We start from the raw sequence: 25380 nt of genomic DNA, 5'->3' as shown, positions 1-25380 counted from the left end.
TCTTCATTCGTCCCATTGAATATTACTGCCCCCTTCAGATATTTTAGCTCCTTCGCATAATGGTTAGCTTCATGAGTTTCTTCTTCAGATAGTTTTTTCCCCGAAGCATGTCGAATGATGTAATCACACATGCTGGCAGGCGCTTCGGGGATGGCAGTATCAGTTTCTTCAACTAAAATTGGTTCTGATATTTTTATAGCTTCGGCTTCCAAAGTTTGCTCCTTGAAGGGCTCTGAAGGCCCAGCTTCAGCTTCAGCCTGTTGCGTCGAAGCTTCAGTAGAAGCTTCAGCAACTTCAACACTCTTTTTTGGAGTTGTGCTTGAAGACTTAATTGTCTCCAAGACATCTAGTACGTTTACCATTCTTTTCCTTTTTGGGGTCACTGTTGGACCCTTTTGGTTTTTTGCTGTTTCGGCATTTGCTGCAGGACTCAAAACTTCTGATGCTTTTTCCTTAGTCGGTTTTTTCACTTCTTCCATTTTTTCTGTGGATGGTGCTTCGGCCATCACTGCAATTTCTGGCAGCAAGGTTGGCTGTTCAGCTTCAGCGGCCGAAGATGCTTCTCCGGTAAACTCAGGCACCGAAGCTGGATCAATATGGCGTGGCCGGTGTGTGAGGACCTTTAACCTTTTTCCTTTCAGTTCTGGCTCGCTAGGAGCAGTTGCAGCTTCTTCTTTTTCAGAGGTTGTGTTTTTCCTTTTTTGCCCTCGGATGGGATAACGATAATCAGGGTAGAAGAACCCGACTGCATCAAACACCCGTTTGAGTCTCTTCTTTTTTCGACCTCCGAAGGCTGCTGATAGTGCAGTATTTTCAGCCTTCGAATATGCCCCAAGTAGATCATCACTTAATGTTTCAATGCTTCTTAACCAGTCGTCGTCAGGTTCGACAAATTTGTCCCCATATTTGAATGTGTATTTTAATCTGACTAGTCCGCCTTCGTCGGATTCTTTGATGGTTTCCTTCGGCATTTCCCACTTTTCTGCAAGTGGCCATACCCTGAAGGCAATGTGTTCTTGGACCAAGTCCCTTGTCCCAATAAACGAGCAGACTACTCCGAAGGCCCTTTGGCATTCTTCGGCAGCTTCGTCCATTTCGACCTTCGGCCTTCGAAGACCGAAGCGTTGCCAGATTGGTCGCATAATGATACTCTTCACATTCTCTTGAGTCGTTAGGTCATTCTTTACATAAAACCATTCAGTCATCCAAGCTCCGGGCCACCTCTTCCGAAAGGTTGGCACAGGGCAGCTTGACCCGGAGCGGGCGCCGAAGCTGTAGCACCCAAAGTTGTTGTGGTATTGCTCTTTTCCCTAGGGCTTCGTCTCGTATAATAACTCATGAATATTGCAGAAGCTTTTAGCGTCTGGTTCCAAACCTTGGCTTCTCGCAGCCCAGACAAACACTCCCATTTTTATGATGGCTTCGGGAGTAATTTGATGCAGGAAGATTTGAAATGTTTTCAGTACCTCAATAACAAAATCGCTCAAGGGGAAACGAAGCCCAGCCTTGAGGAAGCTTCGGAAGATTACAACTTCATCTTCTTCGGGGGTGGGAGAAGTTTTTTCCCCAGCATCAGCTCTCACAATAGATATGTCTCGGAAATATCGCCCCCTCATATTATCAATGTGACTCTGCTTGATGGTCGTTTTTCCGAAAACCGCGTGACTTGGTCGCCACGGTCGATCTTCGGCCTCTTCCCCGCTACTTTCTACATCAAAACTGTCGCTGTCATCAGTGTCTTCGGACAGACCTTCAAGAATTTCCTTGGTGATTTTCTCTGTATTGGTCTCCGCCATCGCCATAATGAACCCCAGATTCTTCTCCTCCTCAAGACTCAGCTTCGTCTCAGCAGGGATCTTCTTGCCTTCAGACATCTTCGGAAACGCTAAAAAATTGTTCCCGAGGCCGAAGCTTCAAAATCAAAAAGACCAACAAATCTTAGTGCAAGAGCTAAAAATTTTAAGTGGGTCGAAGCAGAAGGCTAGTGTGCGTACCAAATGAGTTCGCGATGTGATCTTATTTATACGTCTAGGGCGGTGAAAATTGAAAGGCCCCGCTTGTCAGTGGATGTTGCTATTCTAGCAAAGGGAAGGTGTTTTTTTCGGACCTTCGGCTCAAGGCCTTCGTCCATATCGCAATCTGAATTTATTATTTACAAATTAATATTGCGAGGGGCTACTGTTGGGGGCCTTCGTCCTCCGAAGGTCCTCAAAAACATGATTTGACAATGTTTTCCGAGTGGATTATGTGAACAGGTATTTTCGAATCCAGAATTATGAATATGGAGCACGGCCAGGACGAAGCCTGAACCAGACGAAGGTCGAGTGCAGCCGAAGCTGTGCGCAGGGAAGCTTCGGCGCGATGGCAGAAGGGGGAACCGACTTAAAGATGAAAAGACTTCGGGGGCCTCGACAGATTTCCATAAGCCGTTAACAAATGTAATGGACATGGATGTAATTTTACGTGGGCTGCGTCCCGCGTCTATAAATAGATGAACAGTACTCCCGTACTGTTCACGCTGACTTGGCATTTACTTTTGCGTCACGCTTGTGCTTTTTATCTTCTCTCAGGACCGAAGGTACATTTGTAATCTAAAATCATTTCTATTTTTCCATGTCAATAAAATAGAAATGATTCTATGATGATGCTTATATTATATTTCATGCTTTATATGAATCCTTCGTCATTACTTGTTATGCTCACGAAGGTATGTCTCTTATGACCTTCGTCCGAAGCTCATTATTTCCCAAAGGGACATAATGCTTCGAAGGACGAAGGACTTTAACACTTAACACTTTTTATGTTGCCTTGTTCTTAACTCTTAGCATTTGAGAACAAGTCCCCAACAATAGCTTTTTTCAAATATATCATGTCAACATCAACATCAATGCTTCTTGCTTCAGAACCATATTAAGAACGCGACTTGAAGGAAATTATACGATGGTTAAGCCATTCGTCTCCTGTCTTATTCTACAACTTAGTTTTAATGATATTCATAGATGGGAAAGCTCTCTCCACAGAGGCTCAATCTCAAACTTAATTTCTAGCCATGTGATCTTGTTTATTTGGTCGTAACTTTTTGAAATTTTATTTGGTGATTATGGTATTAGATGGTTGTATGGAATATCTTGTTTCGTACTCTATCCGATCTTTTTTATTTGACGTTTGCTAGTGTAAAATTGAACTATCATGCGTCAAATAAAAGAAAATGGAGGTAGTAGTTTCTAAGCCCTGTGGCTTGTAATTTTTTTGCCTCTTCGGTTTAGAATCATTTGCTAGCTTGGGAATTTTTTGCTTATCCTAGCTCTATGGTTTGGTCTCTAGTCTCTCCCTCTATCCATCTCTCTAGACTAGCAGGAGCCTAGCATGTGCTGCCCGAGGCCTTGCTACTAGCCTATTATGTAAATCTGCAGGACACATGTAGGTGGTCGTAGCCTGCTTTTGCTTGCATGTATGTTATCCTATGCTTGAAGCTTGCACTGTGTCGGATGGATATACATACATATAACTATGATTCAGCGAGACCAGAGACCAGAGGGCAGACCGACAAAGACCAGAGAACGTAGCTCTTCTAAAAACATTTTGGACCTGCGCCCCGGGCCGTGGCCCAGGCGGCCATGGGCCTGGGTCCGCCCCTGCCGCCGATGATTCTAGATTTGGGCCAAGAGCCACACATGAGTTAGCTGTCAAGTTGGTGGATCATTTAATATGAGCTATACTCATCTTGATCACAAAAACTATTTGCAGGCCAAACGTGAGCGTGAGATGGCATATAGAGAAGCTGGGAGTATGTTGAAGTATTTTCAAGATAAAATTCTGAGAACCCCATTCATTTCAATACACTTTGCTAATGGACTGTGAAGAAAAATTACAAATGTGTTTTGGGCTGATGCTAAAATGTTGGTTGATTATGCACATTTTGGTGATGTTGTCACTTTTGACACTACTTTTGGAACAAACAAGGAGTCAAGGTCTTTTTGGTGTTTTTTTGGGATTCAATCATTTTAGAGAAACAGTAATTTTTGGTGTTGTTCTTTTATAATATGAGACATATGAGCCCTTCAAGTGGCTATTTGAGAACTTTGTACAGGTACACAATGGAAAGAAACCTAGGATAATCTTTATTCTTTACTGATCAGGATTTGGCAATGGGAAAAGTTGTGGAGGAAGTCAGCATGGCTTGGATTGTGCACATTTCATATCATGCAAAACTCTATCAAACATTTGTCTAATGAACAGAAATGTGACGACTAAAATATTTTGGCCAGTTTTAGTGCTTCATGTTTGATTATGAGGATGAGCACAGAGTTACTAGAAATCCCATGGAGCAAACCGCTACATGCACCTGCAAGCAATTCAGTAGCAGTGGCATATTGCTTTGAAAGTTGAGAAAATTCTTGGTATGCCCAGATTTTATACTCATTCCTTGTGTGCCACTGAGTGGCATATAGGTATATTTTTTAGTGTCTATGACATGTAGGGTCAGTGGCATACAAGGAAAGAGTATATTTTCCAGTGGCATAAAGGGAAATGGCCCTTGAAAGTTCTTGAGATTATGAATATTAAGTTACTGGCGACACACTATGTTTTGAAGCCCTAGACACGTGAGGCAAAGCATGAAACTATACAAGATACGCAGGAAAGAAGCATAATTGAAAATCCAAAGTTAAACGCCATGCGACGCTACAATCTTGTCATATAATTTTTTTTTCAATTTGGCACATCAAGTTATCAACACTTCAGAAAGGTTCAAATTAGTGGCCAACGCACTTGACAATCTTGCTAGGCAAGTTGAAGAACAAAATGCAAGTCAAGCGAATGGCCAGTTACCAAATAATGTACTAAGAGCATCTCCAACAACGTGACCTATAAAAATGCCCTATAATTTGAAAATGAGTATATTTTATAGAATTTAGGGCACCAACAAAACACCCCGCTCCAACAGTAAAGCCCCAAATCTATATTATAGGGCAGGCCACTACGGTGTAGTATATTTGAGTCACTTGAGAGGGTGCCCTATAGTTTTTTGACAAAATTTTATGAAATGAGGCACTGTTGGAGTAGTTTTTCCTGTGTAGAGCCCTATATTTCAATTTGAGGCACTAGTTTGATGCATTGTTGGAGATGCTCTAAGTAGTGCACAATTCAAGAAAAAGGAGGTTCCAACAGAAAGTGCAAGAAGAAAAAATGGTTCGAGGTGAAACGCAAGACAAATAAAAAAACACAGTAATAATATATCAGTAGGGAAAATCAGCGGTATCTTGTTGCTCACTAAAAGCTAGAAAGTGTATTATTTTCAATGCCTAGTCATTTTGTTCTCTTTATAGATAAATAAAATAATGTGCAAATGCCAGTCGGAAGTGTATCTTGGAACAGCCGAAAGTGCATTTTGTCAACAACTCATTAACACAACTATTAACGGTATTTTTTATACCACATTTGTAAATTGATGTTAATATACAAAGTACTGATCTTAATGTTGACGAACTGTTGGCGTAATGAAGCTCATATTTAAGAGTAGTAATTTTGGATCATATGTTCTGACGAATCTGTTAGCTGATTGTTGATGCTTTTATTCCGTACCCTATGGCAATAACTTACGCATGAATTTAGCCATCCCAATTATAATTTTTGAGCTTATATTTCCGGATTCTGAGAAGGCAGCAGAATTTTTGAGATTACAGTATCAGAGAATTTTGATATGAGATCAGAGAAGGCAGCAGTGTCTATCCTATTTCTTAGACCGATTCTGCGTCTGTTTTTTATTGTTTTGGTCGGTAAGCACAAGCGTTGGATGCCAGTAACGGTGGATTTGGCTGTACTCCATCAATGCTCAAATCCATGATCCATTCTGAAATCAGGCAACAGCAGAAGTTCAGTGATCCGGCCAATGTCAAGCTGTCCGTTGGTTTTCATCCTCCACCAAAGCAGAGCATGTAACATGCATGATGATTCTGAACACTCACTGATTGTTAAGTTTTTCAGCTTCATGAACATGTCATTGTACTTGGTGGGAGAGGCTACAGTAAGTTCGGTGAAGTAGCGTAAACAACTGGATAAAGTTTTTAGGAAAGCCGCATGGAGGATTAACATATTTATAGTGTTAACAATGGGACCTATGAAGATCTACAACAGAATTTACATCATACAGTCTATTCACTTGGCTTTTAATCCGTACTCTGTTGGTTGCTTCTACAGAGATTGCAGATGAAACAGTCCACACAAGCTGGCTTTTATCCATAGAAACCAGTTAAATTCTTCAAACGAACCTCGCATGTTCTTATAAAATCTTCCCACAAAGCCTGCATACTCTTACAAATCCTTCAAATAAAATAAAATTTAATAATTAAAACTATAAAACCAGGGTAACAACAGTTAAACAGATTTCAAAGCAAAATTATCTGGCATTATTGTGCCCTCAGACATCCAAGGAAGGAATTAGCAGCATTAGCTCTCAAGCCTGGCAGGGCGAAAGCTCTTAGGCGGCAACTGCGAATGTAGAGAAACAAGCCTTGACTTCTATCATCATCGGGCACACCATACACAGATTAGTCTGTATGGTTCTCGAAGTTATTCGGCCAAATCAAATAACAAATCTTACGCAGAAAAACTTACTGTTGCTTTGCACCATAAGCACCAACTGGAATTAAGAGAAACAAACCACAAACAGAAATATGTATGGCTCAGACATCCAAGGAAGGAATTAACAGCACTAGCTCTCAAGCCCGGCAAGGCGAAAGCTCTTGGGCGGCTACTGCGAATGTTGAGAAACAAGCCTTAGCTTTTTCATCATCGCCATACACTATGCATCCAAACAAAATTCAAAAAAAATGGCGCATGACATTATAATCACATTAACCGGCCCTGCGGACAGATAGAGAAGCAGTCCCAGGTTCCTATCAACACGTGAAACGTTAAAAAAAACTTCGTTTCGGCCCAATCATAGCATCTCTGGTCAATGCCGTGGTTAACAGAGACGTGGCATCAGGCCCAAATTCCATTTCATTACAGTTCACAAACTGAAAGGTATTGAATAGTTGCTCTAATCCCTCAGAGACCCGATTTAAATCACACACCACAGCCAGAATCCAAGAACCACAGATGGGTGCTCCATCCCAGACCAAACCACAAAGGTTATGGTCGGAGGATAGACACCTGCAGCCGGAGGAAGCAGCTGTTGCTTACAGTGTCAAACGGCACTTCCTATCGGTCGGTCTTGAGATCCTCATTGGGATTATTGGACTGCAACTACGTCTACACGATCAGATTTAAGTATGATACGTATACACTTAATATGCCTCAGAAAGCCAGACGATTTTCGTCACGAGTAAATCTGACGGTAATTCCAGATGTAATAGCTAATCATCATTGGCTTATGTACAGATCAGGTGGCAATGCAAGGTTGTAAAGATAACTATCTCGAGCAATCAATGCTGAAGACCAGAGAGACAAAAACGAAAATGAAGGGCAGAATCATGGAGTGGTTGCAGTACCATCAGCAAAGAATTGCCTTCTCACTCACAGTGCTACCAGCATTGTGTCAGAAGGTGTCCTAAGATTGTTCTGATGTTTCATCATTTGATACAAAGGGTAAAAAAAGGACAGTTCAACGACACAACGTCAAAAGCACCGAGAGAGACCAAAACAATGAAAACCATTACAGCAAAAGATGTCAAGGATTCAGATGCAGAGATGTCCGTGCATCACACGCTCGGCAGAAGCCGGCATCGGATCAAGTGTTGGATTATGCATCAGTAGATCTTCACCATCCAAAGCCAAAATACGGACCAAGAAAAACAAACAAAACAAGATTGGAGATCTGCTGTTACTCAGTGGTGGCAATAAGGTTATTGGTTCGATTCTGCCGGCAAGTGTCCTCACTGCTTTCAGAAGAGGGAGCTTGGTATCCTCATCGCAACAATATGTTCCACCCTCCGATGGGGAAAAAAAGCAAACGGGGATTTCATGTAGAGAGAAAATATTCCGAATAGCAAATAAGCAGAGAAAAATTAGATGGCTCAGTTCAGCGGGAAAATCGGCATACAGATCGATCTCATGTAGAGAGAGACCTGTGATTTGGTCTGTTGAGCTTGAATTTTACCGAGTCGTCACTGCCATCTCACTTGATACAAAGAACTGCTTACGACGAACAGAAAGAACGATGCATCCACCATTATCCGGATGTGTTCTAAGCCTAGAGCCGGCAGATCTAGCTTGACGTGGGATGGAATGAGGCGAGGTGCTCTGAACCTAAAGCTCGGCGGCGATGCGGGGATTACAGTAGAAGCGGCGTTTATAAGGAGGTGAATTAGGGTTTGAGCAGGAGGTGTGGATGAAGCCGCCGTGGCGGCTGCGTGGGCTGACCCTGGGCCGTTTTCCACGAGGTTGCTTTGGGTTGGGGGCCTGGTGGGTTTGGCCTAGCTAAGAGAGTAACAGCATTAGATACGATACGATATAGGCCTGTTTCGATTTATTTTCAGGTTCTGGCCACAGAAGCTGCTGCGAACTGCTAAACATACAGCTTTTTAGTGTATTTTTATGAGAATCGTTTTGATAAAAACTATTTAAAGTCAATGTAAACACAGGATCGATTGAGTCATCACGAAAGTATGAATCTGTCATGAACATCATCATCTTTCTCCACACGTAATCCCCACAATATTCAGATTCACTTCACAATCAGATTTTTTCCACAACTAGATTCTTAGAAAAGCTCATTAGAAAAAGTCGAAATAGACAGGCACATATAATATCAGGTAATAAGCATCCTTGTCAAAGAGAGAGAATTTTATTTCCTTAACTTTAAAAAACGATTTTATTTTTTGGTCTTTTATTAGTTTTGGGACTTCACGGTGCTAAGGGTGAAATGACAATTGATGGTATGATTGGTTTAATAGTGGATCCTGAAAAAACGGTTTTAGGAGTGAGATGTGAGAGTTATTGCGAGATACTGCTTATGGGAAAGCTAAAATATATTTGGTTAAAACAACTGTCAACTATAGATTCTGCAAGAGTATAATATCTTAATAACATGGATGATATGAATATGAAAAATCTAGTGTAGGGCGATTATAAATTGAACTAGATGGATATGTATATTTTCATAAATTTATTCTATTGGTGTACCTGTTTCGTTGGAATTTCAGCTTTTTGGCAGCGAATCTAGTTCAAAAAGCTTAGCCAAACACACAGTAAAAAATCATCTTAATCATGATGTTTTGCCCTTTTCTCTCTAAGTTCTTACTTGCATTACTCTTTATTTACAATATATATCGTTGCTAAGTTCAATTCAGCACCTATATTTATCAGCAACATATTGCAAGTATTGAACATGAACTTATTTCGTACTAGCCTCTCTTGTTCTAACACTTAGAATTATAAATCTCGAATCAAATCTTGTTGTTTGAGTTAAAAGTTCAAGTTTCGCTTATTCACCCCCTATAGGTGACTTTTAAGGTCTAATTAGACAAGTTGGTCATATAATGTCGCTAGGTATTGGAATCATATGAATTGCATATAGATCTAAGTGACACACATGAGAGCAAACAAAAATGTTTATTTAAAACATCTTGAAAATTGCTAATTGTTCTATAATCTATTTGGCAAAACAATTGCAAAATAGCATGCTTGATAATAGAAAAATGTTCTTGGTGCGGATTTTATGAGTGCATTGGATATTTTCAATGGTGTGTCATACATGGCACTGAATATGAAGACATGTTCTATTTACTATATAGTTTTTAGCTTAACATAGTGATGTCTGGTGTGCACCTGATATGGTGCACCAGACGTGTCCAGCGAGGCATTAGATGGCCCATCGTTCAAGGCACTTAGAGAGCATGTGAAACCACTCTAGTTACACAGCGCATTGTATGTGTTGGATATGGCAGCAGATACCATACTAGATAAGATACTCAAAGAGCATGTAAATTGTATAATTCAACTCAATGTTCGCTAGACACATCTAGCGACTTGCTTGATGAGTGCATTGGAAAGGCACCTAACATGTTCGGTGCAGGGACTAGTGGTGCAAGAGAAACACTAGTTGAGTTGATGAGGACATCAACACCAACACGAGCACATCTACACCAGCAGCACCTTCTCCAGCCCAGGCACCATCTTCCCTAGTCCAGGCGCCACCCCTTCCACCTGGGCCAGTGACTCGGGCCCGTGCAAGAGAATTGAACTACATGTTGTTAAAGAACGAAGGCCCGGAAGAATAGACGACCAGCCCAATTGCGGCCCATAATGGACGACCTAGGGTTGGCCGCCCCTAGGGGTTGCGCCCCCTCTCTATTTATACAGGAGCTGCGCCTCCTTTATTTTCCGAGTTTTGTTTTAGATCTAGCTTTAGCTACCCCAGAACACGCACAAATACGTGTTGTCCTCTGTGATTCAGAACTCCACCTCGAGTGATATTAAGATTGCTCGCATCTTTTTCTTGTTCGTTCTTCGATTGCGCACAGGAAACGATCTTCGTGATCAGGCCGATCTCGCAGCAGCAAGGTCGGTAACCATTGGGAGTTGGTTCAGCGATTGCATTGGCGCTTCGGGTTCGCTCGTCGTAGTCGGATCGTGAGGGTCTACTTCCACCAAATCGGAATTATCTCCACTCACCGAAAGATCGGGCACTCCAGCTCTATCAAGTGGTATCAGATTTCCAGGTTGATCGGTGAGTTTATCGAGTGTTTTTTTTCTACAGTCCATAAAACCACATAAAAATTCAGGTTAGACCTTATCCCAGCACCCTTTTGAGCCTCGCACTTTCTTTCAATAATCTGCATTGTTGAATTTGTGTGCTTTCGCGTTATTTGTTGCTGGTTGCATTGTGTTCTTCCACCATTCAAACCCTAGCGCCGCCACCATCTCCCGTTTGATCACGCCACAAACCGAGTCAACATCGTTTCCTTGTTTTTCTCCTTCGGTTACGTAAAAAACAGAAAAAACAAACCGAGTCAACGGCTCTTTCCTTGTTTTTCTCCTTCGGTTACGAAAAAAACAGAAAAAAAACAAACCGAGTCAACAGCCGCCTCCTTGTTTTTCTCCTTCGGTTACGTCAAAAAAAACAGAAAAAAAAAGAAAACGAAGGAGAAAGGATACGGTTGTCTCATCCCGGTCGTTTTAAAACGAAGGAGAAAACTTGAGGTACCTTCCTTAAACCGGGCATAACTTTTCGCTCGGGTGTCCAAAAAATCTGAAATTTTTACAGCAGCTTGTTGACACCATTCTAAGGCCGCCCAAACTTACCTATGGTCTGTTTGGGTTTCGACAAAATTGTCAAAAAAATTCAGGAAAATAAAGGGAAAAAATTTGTCAAAGTTCTCGCACGCTTTTTAGAGAACTTCCTGATTTTCTGTAGACCACATCTGATCTCTGTTTTAGGTGAAACTTCGTGTAGCTCCTATTTTGTTGCTTCTTGTGCTGAGAAAAATATCAAAAAAATCATACAAAAAAGAAAAACAAAATCACTTGTGATTCCTACTAGTGGCCTCGCTAGTACAATATTTACGGTACTGCCATTCTGCTAGTTCCATCTGTCCTTTGCACTTGTGGCCAGCAATATAGTTTCGTGTTCTGCACTATAATTCAACTTTGTATTATTGTTTGATTGTGCTAATCATTGACTTGAGTGCAGCCTACCCAAAACTCCACATATTTCTACGACGAGAAGGTTTCTATTTCTCCAGGCAATCGTTCATCCAATCTTTCACCGGTTCCACCTGTTGGTTGCAGTTCACCACTGTGGCTTGGTAAGAACGGATAAGAACTTGATAACAGCACTAGTGTGAGCGCCTTGTGAGCAGTACACCCCTGTTTTTGTCGTTGGTTTTTTTCTCCTTTTGGTGTTTTGGTGTTTGCGCTAACTATGGCAGGAGCACACGACACGGTGGATGCCCAGTTGCTGGAAGTAAGGGAACAAGTTGATGAACTTACTGCTGACATTAGGACGATGCATGAACGGCTTGATTCAACGGTCACTTCGACGACCGAGCGTTTCAACCAGCTTGACCTTGCTCAAACGGCGACTCGCACCACACTCGACACCATCCTGGCACGCCTTGATGCGTTGACCACAAAGATGGAGCAGGACTACGGCGGTGACACTGAGCAGGACGATGGAGATCGACGTGGTCGTGCACGCCGTGTGGTTCGTCATCCCCCTAATGACTTATTTTCTAAGATTAAATTTAAAATTCCACCTTTTAATGGCAAATATGATCCTGCTGCATATCTTGATTGGGAGTTAGAGGTTGAACAAAAATTTTCATGCCATGATATTGCTGCACATTCTCAGGTTAAAGCTGCTATTAGTGAATTTACTGATTTTGCTTTAATTTGGTGGCGTGAGTATAAAATGAAGCATCCCACTGCCATTCCAACCACTTGGGATCAGTTGAAAGTTGTGATGCGACATTGATTTGTGCCTTCGTATTATGCTCGTGATTTGCTTAATAAAATGCAGCGTTTTCAGCAAGGTTCTCAATCTGTTGAGGACTATTTCCAGGAATTACAAAAAGGTATGATTCGTTGTGGGATATTGGAGGACAACAATGCTGCTATGGCACGTTTTCGTGGTGGTTTAAACCGCGAAATCCAGGATATACTTGATTATAAGGAATATTATGATATGACTACTTTATTTGAATATGCTTGCAAAGCTGAACGTGAAGTGCAGGGATGCCGCTCGAAGACATATTCTAACCCTTTTGCAGGACGAAGCTCGACATCCACCTCAGCACCAGTTCCCCCTGCGCCATCCACGTCCACCACTACTCCACGTGAGAAGATGACCAAACCAGCCAGCACTGCCCCACCCACAGGTCGTACACGGGATATTCAGTGTCATCGTTGTAGAGGATTTGGCCATGTGATTCGAGACTGTCCAAACAAGCGCACTTTGCTCATTCGTGACGATGGTGAGTACTCTTCCGCTAGTGATTTTGAAGAAATTGAACATGCACTACTTGCCACTAACCATGCAGCTCAGGCGGAGGTACATGTCAACCCGGGCGACGCTGATAGGTATGAAAGTCTTGTTGTGCAACGTGTTCTTAGTACACAGGTTGCTTTGCCCGAGAAGAATCAGCGACACACTCTGTTCCATACAAAGGATGTTGTGCAGGAGCGGTCAATTCGCATCATTATCGACAGCGGCAGTTGCAACAATTTGGCGAGTACCATGCTGGTCGAAAAGTTGTCGTTACCCACTCGTAAGCATCCAAACCCATATCACATTCAATGGCTTAATGATGGTGGTAAAATAAAAATCATGCGTTCCGTGCGTGTTCCTTTCTCCATGGGTGCTTATTCTGATTTTGTTGATTGTGATGTTATTCCCATGGAAGCATGCTCTTTGTTACTTGGTCGACCTTGGCAATATGATACTGATAGCTTGCATCATGGTCGTTCGAATCATTATTCTTTCATTTTTAAGGGTCAGAAAATAATTATACATCCAATGACACCTGAACAAATTGTTAAAGATGATCTTGCCCGATGATAGTCGCCTAGAGGGGGGGTGAATAGGGCGAAACTGAAATTTACAAATATAAACACAACTACAAGCCGGGTTAGCGTTAGAAATATAAACGAGTCCGCGAGAGAGGGCGCAAAACAAATCGCGAGCAAATAATGAAGTATGACACACGGATTTGTTTTACCGAGGTTCGGTTCTCTCAAACCTACTCCCCGTTGAGGAGGCCACAAAGGCCGGGTCTCTTTCAACCCTTCCCTCTCTCAAACGGTCCCTCGGACCGAGTGAGCTTCTCTTCTCAAATCAAAGCCGGGAACAAAACTTCCCCGCAAGGGCCACCACACAATTGGTGCCTCTTGCCTTGATTGCAATGGAGTTTTGATCACAAGAACAAGTGAGAAAGAAAAGAAGCAATCCAAGCGCAAGAGCTCAAATGAACACAGCAAATCACTCTCACTAGTCACTAGAGTTTTGTGTGGAATTGGAGAGGATTTGATCTCTTTGAATGTGTCTAGTATTGAATGCCTAGCTCTTGTAAGTGGTTGGGAAGTGAAAAACTTGGATGCAATGAATGGTGGGGTGGTTGGGGTATTTATAGCCCCAACCACCAAATGTGGCCGTTGGTGGAGCTGTCTGTTCGATGGCGCACCGGACAGTCCGGTGCACACCGGACAGTCCGGTGCCCCTGCCACGTCATCACTGCCGTTGGATTCTAGCCGTTGGAGCTTCTGACTTGTGGGCCCGCCTGGGTGTCCGGTGCACACCGGACAGGTACTGTTTGATGTCCGGTGCACCGGTATGGGCGTGCCTGACGTCTGCGCGCGCTGCGCGCGCATTAAATGCACCGCAGGGAGCCGTTGGCGCCGCAGGGAGCCGTTGCTCCGCTGGCACACCGGACAGTCCGGTGCACACCGGACAGTCCGGTGAATTTTAGCGGAGCGGCTGCCGCGCGAACCCGAGGCTGACGAGTTCCGAAGACCGCGCTTCCTTGGAGCACCGGACATGTCCGGTGCACACCGGACAGTCCGGTGAATTATAGTGCGCCAGCTTCCGAGAAATCCCGAGGGCGAAGAGTTTGAGTTGGTGACCTCTGGGCGCACCGGACACTGTCCGGTGCACACCGGACAGTCCGGTGCCTCCAGCCAGAGGTGCCCTCGGTTGCCTCATTGCTCCTTTGTTGAATCCAATACTTGGTCTTTTTATTGACTGAAAGTGAACCTTTAACACCTGTATAATCCATACACTTGGGCAAACTAGTTAGTCCAAAGATTTGTGTTGGGCAATTCAACCACCAAAATTATATAGGAACTAGGTGTAAGCCTAATTCCCTTTCAATCTCCCCCTTTTTGGTGATTGATGCCAACACAAACCAAAGCAAATATAGAAGTGCATAATTGAACTAGTTTGCATAATGTGAGTGTAAAGGTTGCTTGGAATTGAGCCAATAAAACTACTTACAAGATATGCATGGAATGTTTCTTTCTTATTTAGCATTTTGGACCACGTTTGCACCACATGTTTTGTTTTTGCAAATCCTTTTGTAAATCCATTTCAAAGATCTTTTGCAAATAGTCAAAGGTAAATGAATAAGAGTTTGCAAAAGCATTTTCAAGATTTGAAATTTTCTCCCCCTGTTTCAAATGCTTTTCCTTTGACTAAACAAAACTCCCCTTAAAAGAGATCCACCTCTTAGTGTTCAAGAGGGTTTTGATATACCATTTTTGAAATACTACTTTCTCCCCCTTTTGAACACAATAGGATACCAATTGATAAATACTTTTGGAAAACACTAAGTTTTTGAAATTGGTGGTGGTGCGGTCCTTTTGCTTTGGGCTCATTTCTCCCCCTTTTTGGCATGAATCGCCAAAAACGGAATCATTAGAGCCCTCGAAGTAATTTCTTCCCCTTTGGTCATAAGTAAATGAGTTAAGTTTATACCAAAGACGAAGTCCTTTTCTTTGATGCTCATTTCTCCCCCAAAGAATAGAGAGATGGTTGGAGTGATGGCGAAGGATGAGTTACGGAGTGGAAGCCTTTGTCTTCGCCGAAGACTCCAATTCCCTTTCAATATACCTATGACTTGGTTTGAAGTAGACTTGAAAACACATTAGTCATAGCATATAAAAGAGATATGATCAAAGGTATTCAAATGAGCTATGTGTGCAAGCTAGCAAAAGAAATTTCTAGAATCAAGAATATTGAGCTCATGCCTAAGTCTGGTAAAAGATTGTTCATCAAGTGGCTTGGTAAAGATATCGGCTAATTGATCTTTAGTATTAATGTAAGAAATCTCGATATCCCCCTTTTGTTGGTGATCCCTAAGAAAATGATACCGAATGGCTATGTGCTTAGTGCGGCTATGCTCGACGGGATTGTCGGCCATTTTGATTGCACTCTCATTATCACATAGCAAAGGGACTTTAGTTAATTTGTAACCATAGTCCCGCAGGGTTTGCCTCATCCAGAGCAATTGCGCGCAACAATGTCCTGCGGCAATGTACTCGGCTTCGGCGGTGGACAGAGCGACCGAATTTTGCTTCTTTGAAGCCCAAGACACCAAGGATCTTCCCAAGAACTGGCAAGTCCCCGATGTGCTCTTCCTATTAATTTTGCACCCCGCCCAATCGGCATCCGAATAACCAATCAAATCAAATGTGGATCCCCGAGGGTACCAAAGCCCAAACTTAGGTGTGTAAGCCAAATATCTCAAGATTCGTTTTACGGCCGTAAGGTGGGATTCCTTAGGGTCGGATTGGAATCTTGCACACATACATACGGAAAGCATAATGTCCGGTCGAGATGCACATAAATATAGCAATGAACCAATCATCGACCGGTATACCTTTTGATCCACGGACTTACCTCCCGTGTCGAGGTCGAGATGCCCATTTGTTCCCATGGGTGTTTTGATGGGCTTGGCATCCTTCATTCCAAACTTGCTTAGGATGTCTTGAGTGTACTTCGTTTGGCTGATGAAGGTGCCCTCTTGGAGTTGCTTCACTTGAAATCCTAGAAAATACTTCAACTCCCCCATCATAGACATCTCGAATTTCTGTGTCATGATCCTACTAAACTCTTCACATGTAGACTCGTTAGTAGACCCAAATATAATATCATCAACATAAATTTGGCATACAAACAAGTCATTTTCAAGAGTTTTAGTAAAGAGTGTAGGATCGGCCTTGCCGACTTTGAAGCCATTAGTAATAAGGAAATCTCTAAGGCATTCATACCACGCTCTTGGGGCTTGCTTCAGCCCATAAAGCGCCTTAGAGAGCCTATAGACATGGTTAGGGTACTCACTGTCTTCAAAGCCGGGAGGTTGCTCAACATAGACCTCTTCCTTGATCGGTCTGTTGAGGAAGGCACTTTTCACGTCCATTTGATAGAGCTTAAAGCCATGGTAAGTAGCATAGGCCAATAATATGCGAATTGACTCAAGCCTAGCTACGGGTGCATAGGTTTCACCGAAATCCAAACCTTCGACTTGTGAATACCCTTTGGCCACGAGTCGAGCTTTGTTCCTTGTCACCACACCATGCTCGTCTTGCTTGTTGCGGAAGACCCATTTGGTTCCTACAACATTTTGGTTAGGACGTGGAACTAAATGCCATACCTCGTTCCTTGTGAAATTGTTGAGCTCCTCTTGCATTGCCACCACCCAATCCGAATCTTGGAGAGCTTCCTCTACCCTGTGTGGCTCAATAGAGGAAACAAAAGAGTAATGTTCACAAAAATGAGCAACCCGAGATCTAGTAGTTACCCCCTTATGAATGTCTCCGAGGATAGTGTCGACGGGGTGATCTCGTTGGATTGCTTGGTGGACTCTTGGGTGTGGCGGCCTTGGTTCTTCCTCATCCTCCTTTTCTTGATCATTTGTATCTCCCCCTTGATCATTGCCATTATCTTGAGGTGGCTCATCTTCTTGATTTTGTCCTTCATCAACTTGAGCCTCATCCTCATTTTGAGTTGGTGGAGATGCTTGCGTGGAGGAGGACGGTTGATCTTGTGCATGTGGAGGCTCTTCGGGTTCCTTAGGACACACATCCCCAATGGACATGTTCCTTAGCGCTATGCATGGAGCCTCTTCATTACCTATCTCATCAAGATCAACTTGCTCTACTTGAGAGCCATTAGTTTCATCAAACACAACGTCACATGAGACTTCAACTAGTCCAGTGGACTTGTTAAAGACTCTATATGCCCTTGTGTTTGAGTCATATCCTAGTAAAAAGCCTTCTACAGTTTTAGGTGCAAATTTGGATTTTCTACCTCTTTTAACAAGAATAAAGCATTTGCTACCAAAAACTCTAAAGTATGAAATGTTGGGCTTTTTACCGGTTAGGAGTTCATAGGATGTCTTCTTAAGGATTCGGTGAAGATATAACCGGTTGATGGCGTAGCAGGCGGTGTTGACCGCTTCGGCCCAAAACCGGTCCGGTGTCTTGTACTCATCAAGCATGGTTCTTGCCATGTCCAATAGAGTTCGATTCTTTCTCTCCACTACACCATTTTGTTGTGGCGTGTAGGGAGAGGAGAACTCATGCTTGATGCCCTCCTCCTCAAGGAAGACTTCAATTTGTGAGTTCTTGAACTCCGTCCCGTTGTCGCTTCTTATCTTCTTGATCCTTAAGCCGAACTCATTTTGAGCCCGTCTCAAGAATCCCTTTAAGGTCTCTTGGGTTTGAGATTTTTCCTGTAAAAAGAATACCCAAGTGAAGCGAGAATAATCATCCACAATAACAAGACAATACTTACTCCCGCCGATGCTTATGTAAGCAATCGGGCCGAATAGATCCATGTGGAGTAGCTCAAACGGCCTGTCGGTCGTCATGATGTTCTTGTGTGGATGATGGACTCCAACTTGCTTCCCTGCCTGGCATGCGCTACAAATCCTGTCTTTCTCAAAATGAACATTTGTTAATCCTAAAATGTGCTCTCCCTTTAGAAGCTTATGAAGATTCTTCATCCCAACATGGGCTAGTCGGCGGTGCCAGAGCCAACCCATGTTAGTCTTAACAATTAAGCATGTGTCAAGTTCAGCTCTATCAAAATCTACTAAGTATAGCTGACCCTCTAACACACCCTTAAATGCTATTGAATCATCACTTCTTCTAAAGACAGTGACACCTACATTAGTAAAAAGACAGTTGTAGCCCATTTGACATAATTGGGAAACAGAAAGCAAGTTGTAATCTAAAGAATCAACAAGAAAAACATTGGAAATAGAATGGTCAGGAGATATAGCAATTTTACCAAGTCCTTTGACCAAACCTTGATTTCCATCCCCGAATGTGATAGCTCGTTGGGGATCTTGGTTTTTCTCATATGAGGAGAACATCCTTTTCTCCCCGGTCATGTGGTTTGTGCACCCGCTGTCGAGTATCCAACTTGAGCCCCCGGATGCATAAACCTACAAAACAATTTTAGTTCTTGACTTTAGGTACCCAAACGGTTTTGGGTCCTTTGGCATTAGAAACAAGAACTTTGGGTACCCAAACACAAGTCTTGGAGCCCTTGTGTTTGCCCCCAACAAACTTGGCAACTACCTTGCCGGATTTGCTAGTAAGCACATAAGATGCATCAAAAGTTTTAAATGAAATGGCATGATCATTTGATGCATCAGGAATTTTCTTCTTAGGCAACTTAGCATGGGTTGGTTGCCTAGAACTAGATGTCTCACCCTTATACATAAAAGCATGATTAGGGCCAGAGTGAGACTTCCTAGAATGAATCTTCCTAATTTTGCTCTCAGGATAGCCGGCAGGGTATAAAATGTAACCCTCGTTATCCTGAGGCATGGGAGCTTTGCCCTTAACAAAGTTAGACAAGTTCTTAGGAGGGGCATTAAGTTTGACATTGTCTCCCCTTTGGAAGCCAATGCCATCCTTGATGCCAGGGCGTCTCCCATTATAAAGCATGCTACGAGCAAATTTAAATTTCTCATTTTCTAAGTTGTGCTCGGCAATTTTAGCATCTAGTTTAGCTATATGATCATTTTGTTGCTTAATTAAAATCATGTGATCATGAATAGCATCAATATCAATATTTCTACATCTAGTACAAATAGATACATGCTCAACAATAGATGTAGAGGGTTTGCAAGATTTTAATTCTACAACCTTAGCATGCAACATATCATTTTTAGTTCTAAGGTCAGAAATTGTAACATTGCAAACATCTAGTTCTTTAGCCTTAGTAATCAACTTTTCATTTTCTACTCTAAGGCTATCAAGAGATACATTCAATTCATCAATCTTAGCAAGCAAATCAACATTATCATTTCTAAGATTGGGAATTGAAACATTACAAACATGTGAATCAACCTTAGCATTTAAAATAGCATTTTCATTCCTAAGGTTGTCAATCATCTCACGGCAAGTGCTTAGCTCACTAGATAATTTTTCACATTTTTCTACTTCTAGAGCATAAGCCTTTTTAACCTTAACATGTTTTTTGTTTTCTTTAATTAGACAATCCTCTTGGGAATCCAAAAGGTTATCCTTTTCATGAATAGCACTAACCAATTCATTTAATTTTTCTTTTTGAGCTATGTTAAGGTTGGCAAAAAGGGAACGCAAATTATCTTCCTCATCACTAGCATTGTCATCACTAGAGGATTCGTATTTAGTGGAGGATTTAGATTTAACCTTCTTTTTGCCGTCCTTTGCCATGAGGCACTTGTGGCCGACGTTGGGGAAGAGGAGTCCCTTGGTGATGGCGATGTTGGCGGCGTCCTCGTCGTCGGAGGAGTCGCTTGAGCTCTCGTCAGAGTCCCATTCGCGACAAACATGGGCATCGCCGCCCTTCTTCTTGTAATACCTCTTCTTTTCCTTTCGTCTCCCCTTCTTGTCGTCACCTCGGTCACTGTCACTAGATATAGGACATTTAGCAATAAAATGACCGGGCTTACCACACTTGTAGCAAACCTTCTTGGAGCGGGACTTGTAGTCTTTCCCCCTCCTTTGTTTGAGGATTTGGCGGAAGCTCTTGATGACGAGCGCCATTTCCTCATTGTCGAGCTTGGAGGCGTCGATTGGTTGTCGACTTGGTGTAGCCTCCTCCTTCTTCTCCTCCGTTGCCTTGAATGCAACGGGTTGGGCTTCGGATGAGTCGCCAAGCTCGTTGATTTTCCTCGAGCCTTCTATCATGCACTCAAAACTTACAAAATGCCCGATAACTTCCTCGGGGGTCATTTTAGTATATCTAGGATTACCACGAATCAATTGAACTTGAGTGGGATTAAGAAAAATGAGAGATCTTAAAATAACATTTACCACTTCGTGATCGTCCCACTTCTTGCTCCCGAGGTTGCGCACTTGGTTCACCAAAGTCTTGAGCCGGTTGTACATGTGTTGTGGCTCCTCTCCTTTGTGAAGCCGGAACCGACCGAGCTCCCCCTCGATCGTTTCCTGCTTGGTGATCTTGGTGAGCTCGTCTCCCTCGTGTGCGGTTTTGAGTACATCCCAAATCTCCTTGGCGCTCTTCAACCCTTGTACTTTGTTGTACTCCTCTTTACTTAGAGAGGCGAGGAGTATTGTTGTTGCTTGAGAGTTGAAGTGCTCGATTTGGGCCACCTCATCCTCATCATAGTCCTCATCCCCTACGGATGGTACCTGCGCGCCAAACTCAACAACATCCCATATGCTTTTGTGGAGCGAGGTTAGATGAAATCGCATTAAATCGCTCCACCTAGCGTAATCTTCACCATCAAAAGTTGGTGGTTTGCCTAATGGGACGGAAAGTAAAGGTGTATGTTTGGAAATGCGAGGGTAGCGTAGGGGGATCTTACTATACTTCTTGCGCTCTTGGCGCTTAGAAGTGACGGAGGGCGCATCGGAGTCGGAGGTAGAAGTTGATGAAGTGTCGGTCTCGTAGTAGACCACCTTCCTCATCCTCTTGTGCTTGTCGCCTTTCCGATGCGGCTTGTGGGAAGAAGATTTTTCCTTCTTCTCTTTGTGGTGAGAAGAAGATTTCTTCTCCTTCCCTTTGTTGGAGGAGCTCTTCTTCTTCTCCCTCCTTTTGGTGCGGGACTCTTCCGATGAAGTGCTCCCGTGGCTTGTAGTGGGCTTTTCGCCGGTCTCCATCTCCTTCTTGGCGTGATCTCCCGACATCACTTCGAGCGGTTAGGCTCTAATGAAGCACCGGCTCTGATACCAATTGATAGTCGCCTAGAGGGGGGGTGAATAGGGCGAAACTGAAATTTACAAATATAAACACAACTACAAGCCGGGTTAGCGTTAGAAATATAAACGAGTCCGCGAGAGAGGGCGCAAAACAAATCGCGAGCAAATAATGAAGTATGACACACGGATTTGTTTTACCGAGGTTCGGTTCTCTCAAACCTACTCCCCGTTGAGGAGGCCACAAAGGCCGGGTCTCTTTCAACCCTTCCCTCTCTCAAACGGTCCCTCGGACCGAGTGAGCTTCTCTTCTCAAATCAAAGCCGGGAACAAAACTTCCCCGCAAGGGCCACCACACAATTGGTGCCTCTTGCCTTGATTGCAATGGAGTTTTGATCACAAGAACAAGTGAGAAAGAAAAGAAGCAATCCAAGCGCAAGAGCTCAAATGAACACGGCAAATCACTCTCACTAGTCACTAGGGTTTTGTGTGGAATTGGAGAGGATTTGATCTCTTTGAATGTGTCTAGTATTGAATGCCTAGCTCTTGTAAGTGGTTGGGAAGTGAAAAACTTGGATGCAATGAATGGTGGGGTGGTTGGGGTATTTATAGCCCCAACCACCAAATGTGGCCGTTGGTGGAGCTGTCTGTTCGATGGCGCACCGGACAGTCCGGTGCACACCGGACAGTCCGGTGCACACCGGACAGTCCGGTGCCCCTGCCACGTCATCACTGCCGTTGGATTCTAGCCGTTGGAGCTTCTGACTTGTGGGCCCGCCTGGGTGTCCGGTGCACACCGGACAGGTACTGTTTGATGTCCGGTGCACCGGTATGGGCGTGCCTGACGTCTGCGCGCGCTGCGCGCGCATTAAATGCACCGCAGGGAGCCGTTGGCGCCGCAGGGAGCCGTTGCTCCGCTGGCACACCGGACAGTCCGGTGCACACCGGACAGTCCGGTGAATTTTAGCGGAGCGGCTGCCGCGCGAACCCGAGGCTGACGAGTTCCGAAGACCGCGCTTCCTTGGAGCACCGGACATGTCCGGTGCACACCGGACAGTCCGGTGAATTATAGTGCGCCAGCTTCCGAGAAATCCCGAGGGCGAAGAGTTTGAGTTGGTGACCTCTGGGCGCACCGGACACTGTCCGGTGCACACCGGACAGTCCGGTGCCTCCAGCCAGAGGTGCCCTCGGTTGCCTCATTGCTCCTTTGTTGAATCCAATACTTGGTCTTTTTATTGACTGAAAGTGAACCTTTAACACCTGTATAATCCATACACTTGGGCAAACTAGTTAGTCCAAAGATTTGTGTTGGGCAATTCAACCACCAAAATTATATAGGAACTAGGTGTAAGCCTAATTCCCTTTCACCCGAGCTGCTATAACTGCTAAACAACTTGATCCATCGCCCTCTGTTCCTTCTGAAATTAAGTTGAAGGCTCCTGTTTTACTTGCTACACGTGCTGATTTTGATGATCTACACGGTGCTCATTTGCCATGCTATGCACTTGTATGCTCTAGTGTCCTCATTTCACTTGATGATGCACCATCTTTGGCTATTCCCCCTATGGTTGCTAACCTTTTGCAGGAGTACGCTGATGTCTTTCCCAAAGACTTACCACCGGGTCTCCCACCGCTTCGTGGCATTGAGCACCAGATCGACCTCATTCCCGGCGCACAGCTTCCGAACCGCGCACCATACCGTACAAATCCGGATGAGACGAAGGAGATTCAGCGCCAGGTACAGGCGTTGCTTGACAAAGGATACATTCGTGAGTCTCTTAGCCCTTGCTCTGTTCCTGTGTTACTTGTTCCCAAGAAAGATGGGTCATGGCGTATGTGTGTAGACTGTCGTGCTATTAATAACATCACTATTCGTTATCGCTATCCTATACCACGCCTTGATGATATGCTAGATGAGCTTAGTGGTGCCATTATTTTCACTAAGATTGATTTTGCGTAGTGGTTACCACCAGATTAGAATGAAACTGGGTGATGAATGGAAAACAACCTTCAAAACGAAATTTGGTTTATATGAATGGTTGGTTATGCCTTTGGATTGACTAATGCTCCCAGCACTTTTATGCGAGTGATGAATGAAGTTCTGAGGCCCTTCATAGGATTGTTTGTGGTTGTTTATTTCGATGATATCCTTATTTACAGCAAATCTAAGAAAGAGCATTTGGAACATTTAAGTGATGTTTTTTGATGCATTGCGTGCCGCCCAGTTATTCGCTAACATGGAAAAATGCATCTTTTGCACACGACGTGTCTCGTTTCTTGGTTATGTTGTTACTCCACAGGGCATTGAGGTGGATAGCAGCAAGATTGCTGCCATTCGGGAGTGGCCTACACCGACGACGGTCACACAAATTCGGAGCTTTCTTGGACTTGCCGGTTTCTACCGCAGATTTGTTCGTGATTTTAGCTCCATTGCAGCGCCTCTACATGAGCTTACAAAGAAAGATGTGCCGTTTGCTTGGAGTGATTCGCAGGAGGAAGCGTTCAGCACTTTGAAAGATAAGTTAACCCAAGCTCCCCTATTGCAATTGCCTGATTTTAATAAAGTATTTGAGCTTGAATGCGATGCTAGCGGTATTGGGCTAGGTGCTGTTTTGTTACAAGAAGGAAAACCAGTTGCTTATTTTAGTGAAAAATTAAGCGGTGCTAGTCTGAAATATTCTACTTATGATAAGGAGCTTTATGCGTTAGTGCGCACTTTACATACATGGCAGCACTATCTTTGGCATCGTGAGTTCATAATTCATTCTGATCATGAGGCTTTGAAACATATTCGTACCCAAACAAATCTGAACTGTCGTCATGCTAAATGGGTAGAATTCATTGAGTCTTTTCCTTACATTATTAAACACAAGAACGGGAAGGACAATGTTATTGCTGATGCTTTGTCTCGTCGCTATACCATGCTGTCATAGTTAGATTTTAAAATCTTTGGTTTGCACACTGTAAAAGATCAATATGTTGACGATGCTGATTTTAAAGATGCTTTCGGCCATTGTATTAATGGGAAACCATGGGGCAAATTTCACATACAGGATGGGTTCCTGTTTCGCGCTAACAAGCTGTGTGTTCCAGCTAGCTCGGTTCGTCTTTTGTTGTTACAGGAAGCACATGGAGGGTGGTCTCATGGGGCACTTTGGCATCTACAAGACACATGAGGTGTTGGCTGCCCACTTCTTTTGGCCTCGGATGCGCGCTGATGTTGAGCGCCTTGTTGCACGCTGCACTACTTGTCAGAAAGCTAAGTCACGGTTGAACAACCATGGTTTGTATATGCCTTTGCCTGTTCCTACTTCCCCTTGGATTGATATTTCGATGGATTTTGTTTTGGGATTGCCTAGAACTAAGAAGGGGAGGGATAGCATTTTTGTGGTTGTTGATCGATTCTCCAAAATGGCTCATTTCATACCTTGTCATAAGACTGATGATGCTAGCAATGTTGCTGAATTGTTGAGATTATTCGTTTGCACGGTATTCCCAATACAATAGTCTCGGATCGTGATGCCAAGTTTCTGAGTCATTTTTGGAGATCTCTGTGGAATAAATTGGGAACTAAATTGCTGTTTAGCACCACTTGTCACCCTCAGACTGATGGTCAAACTGAGGTAGTTAATCGAACTTTGTCTACCATGCTTAGGGCTGTTTTAGACAAAAATTTGAAACGTTGGGAGGATTGCTTACCTCATGTTGAGTTTGCTTATAATCATGCAACACATTCTTCTACAAAGATGTGCCCTTTTCAAATTGTTTATGGTTACATTCCTA

General features: G+C 43.4%; 1 protein-coding gene and 3 non-coding genes across 4 annotated transcripts; 1 reads left to right on the top strand and 3 right to left on the bottom strand.

Annotated features, from left to right (window-relative positions):
- Nucleotides 1-6414: 6414 nt before the first annotated feature.
- On the bottom strand, nucleotides 6415-6534 carry LOC111591493 (small nucleolar RNA SNORD14). The gene has a single exon (XR_004858098.1). It is a non-coding gene; the product is annotated as a small nucleolar RNA SNORD14 (small nucleolar RNA).
- A 145-nt stretch (nucleotides 6535-6679) lies between these two features.
- Nucleotides 6680-6798, bottom strand: LOC111591496 (small nucleolar RNA SNORD14). The gene has a single exon (XR_004858101.1). It is a non-coding gene; the product is annotated as a small nucleolar RNA SNORD14 (small nucleolar RNA).
- Nucleotides 6799-6841: 43 nt separating this feature from the next.
- On the bottom strand, nucleotides 6842-6991 carry LOC111591453 (small nucleolar RNA snoR2/U65). The gene has a single exon (XR_004858083.1). It is a non-coding gene; the product is annotated as a small nucleolar RNA snoR2/U65 (small nucleolar RNA).
- On the top strand, nucleotides 6909-8260 carry LOC100501120 (uncharacterized). The gene has a single exon (NM_001195931.1). The coding sequence runs from the start codon at nucleotides 7670-7672 to the stop codon at nucleotides 8216-8218; it is 549 nt and encodes a 182-aa protein (NP_001182860.1). The 5' UTR covers nucleotides 6909-7669; the 3' UTR covers nucleotides 8219-8260.
- The last annotated feature ends 17120 nt before the right edge of the window (nucleotides 8261-25380 follow it).

The sequence above is a fragment of the Zea mays genome, chromosome 4, assembly GCF_902167145.1.
Source record: "Zea mays cultivar B73 chromosome 4, Zm-B73-REFERENCE-NAM-5.0, whole genome shotgun sequence".
In the NCBI taxonomy this organism is placed as follows: domain Eukaryota; kingdom Viridiplantae; phylum Streptophyta; class Magnoliopsida; order Poales; family Poaceae; genus Zea; species Zea mays.
This window is presented reverse-complemented; position numbering and strand designations above follow the sequence as displayed.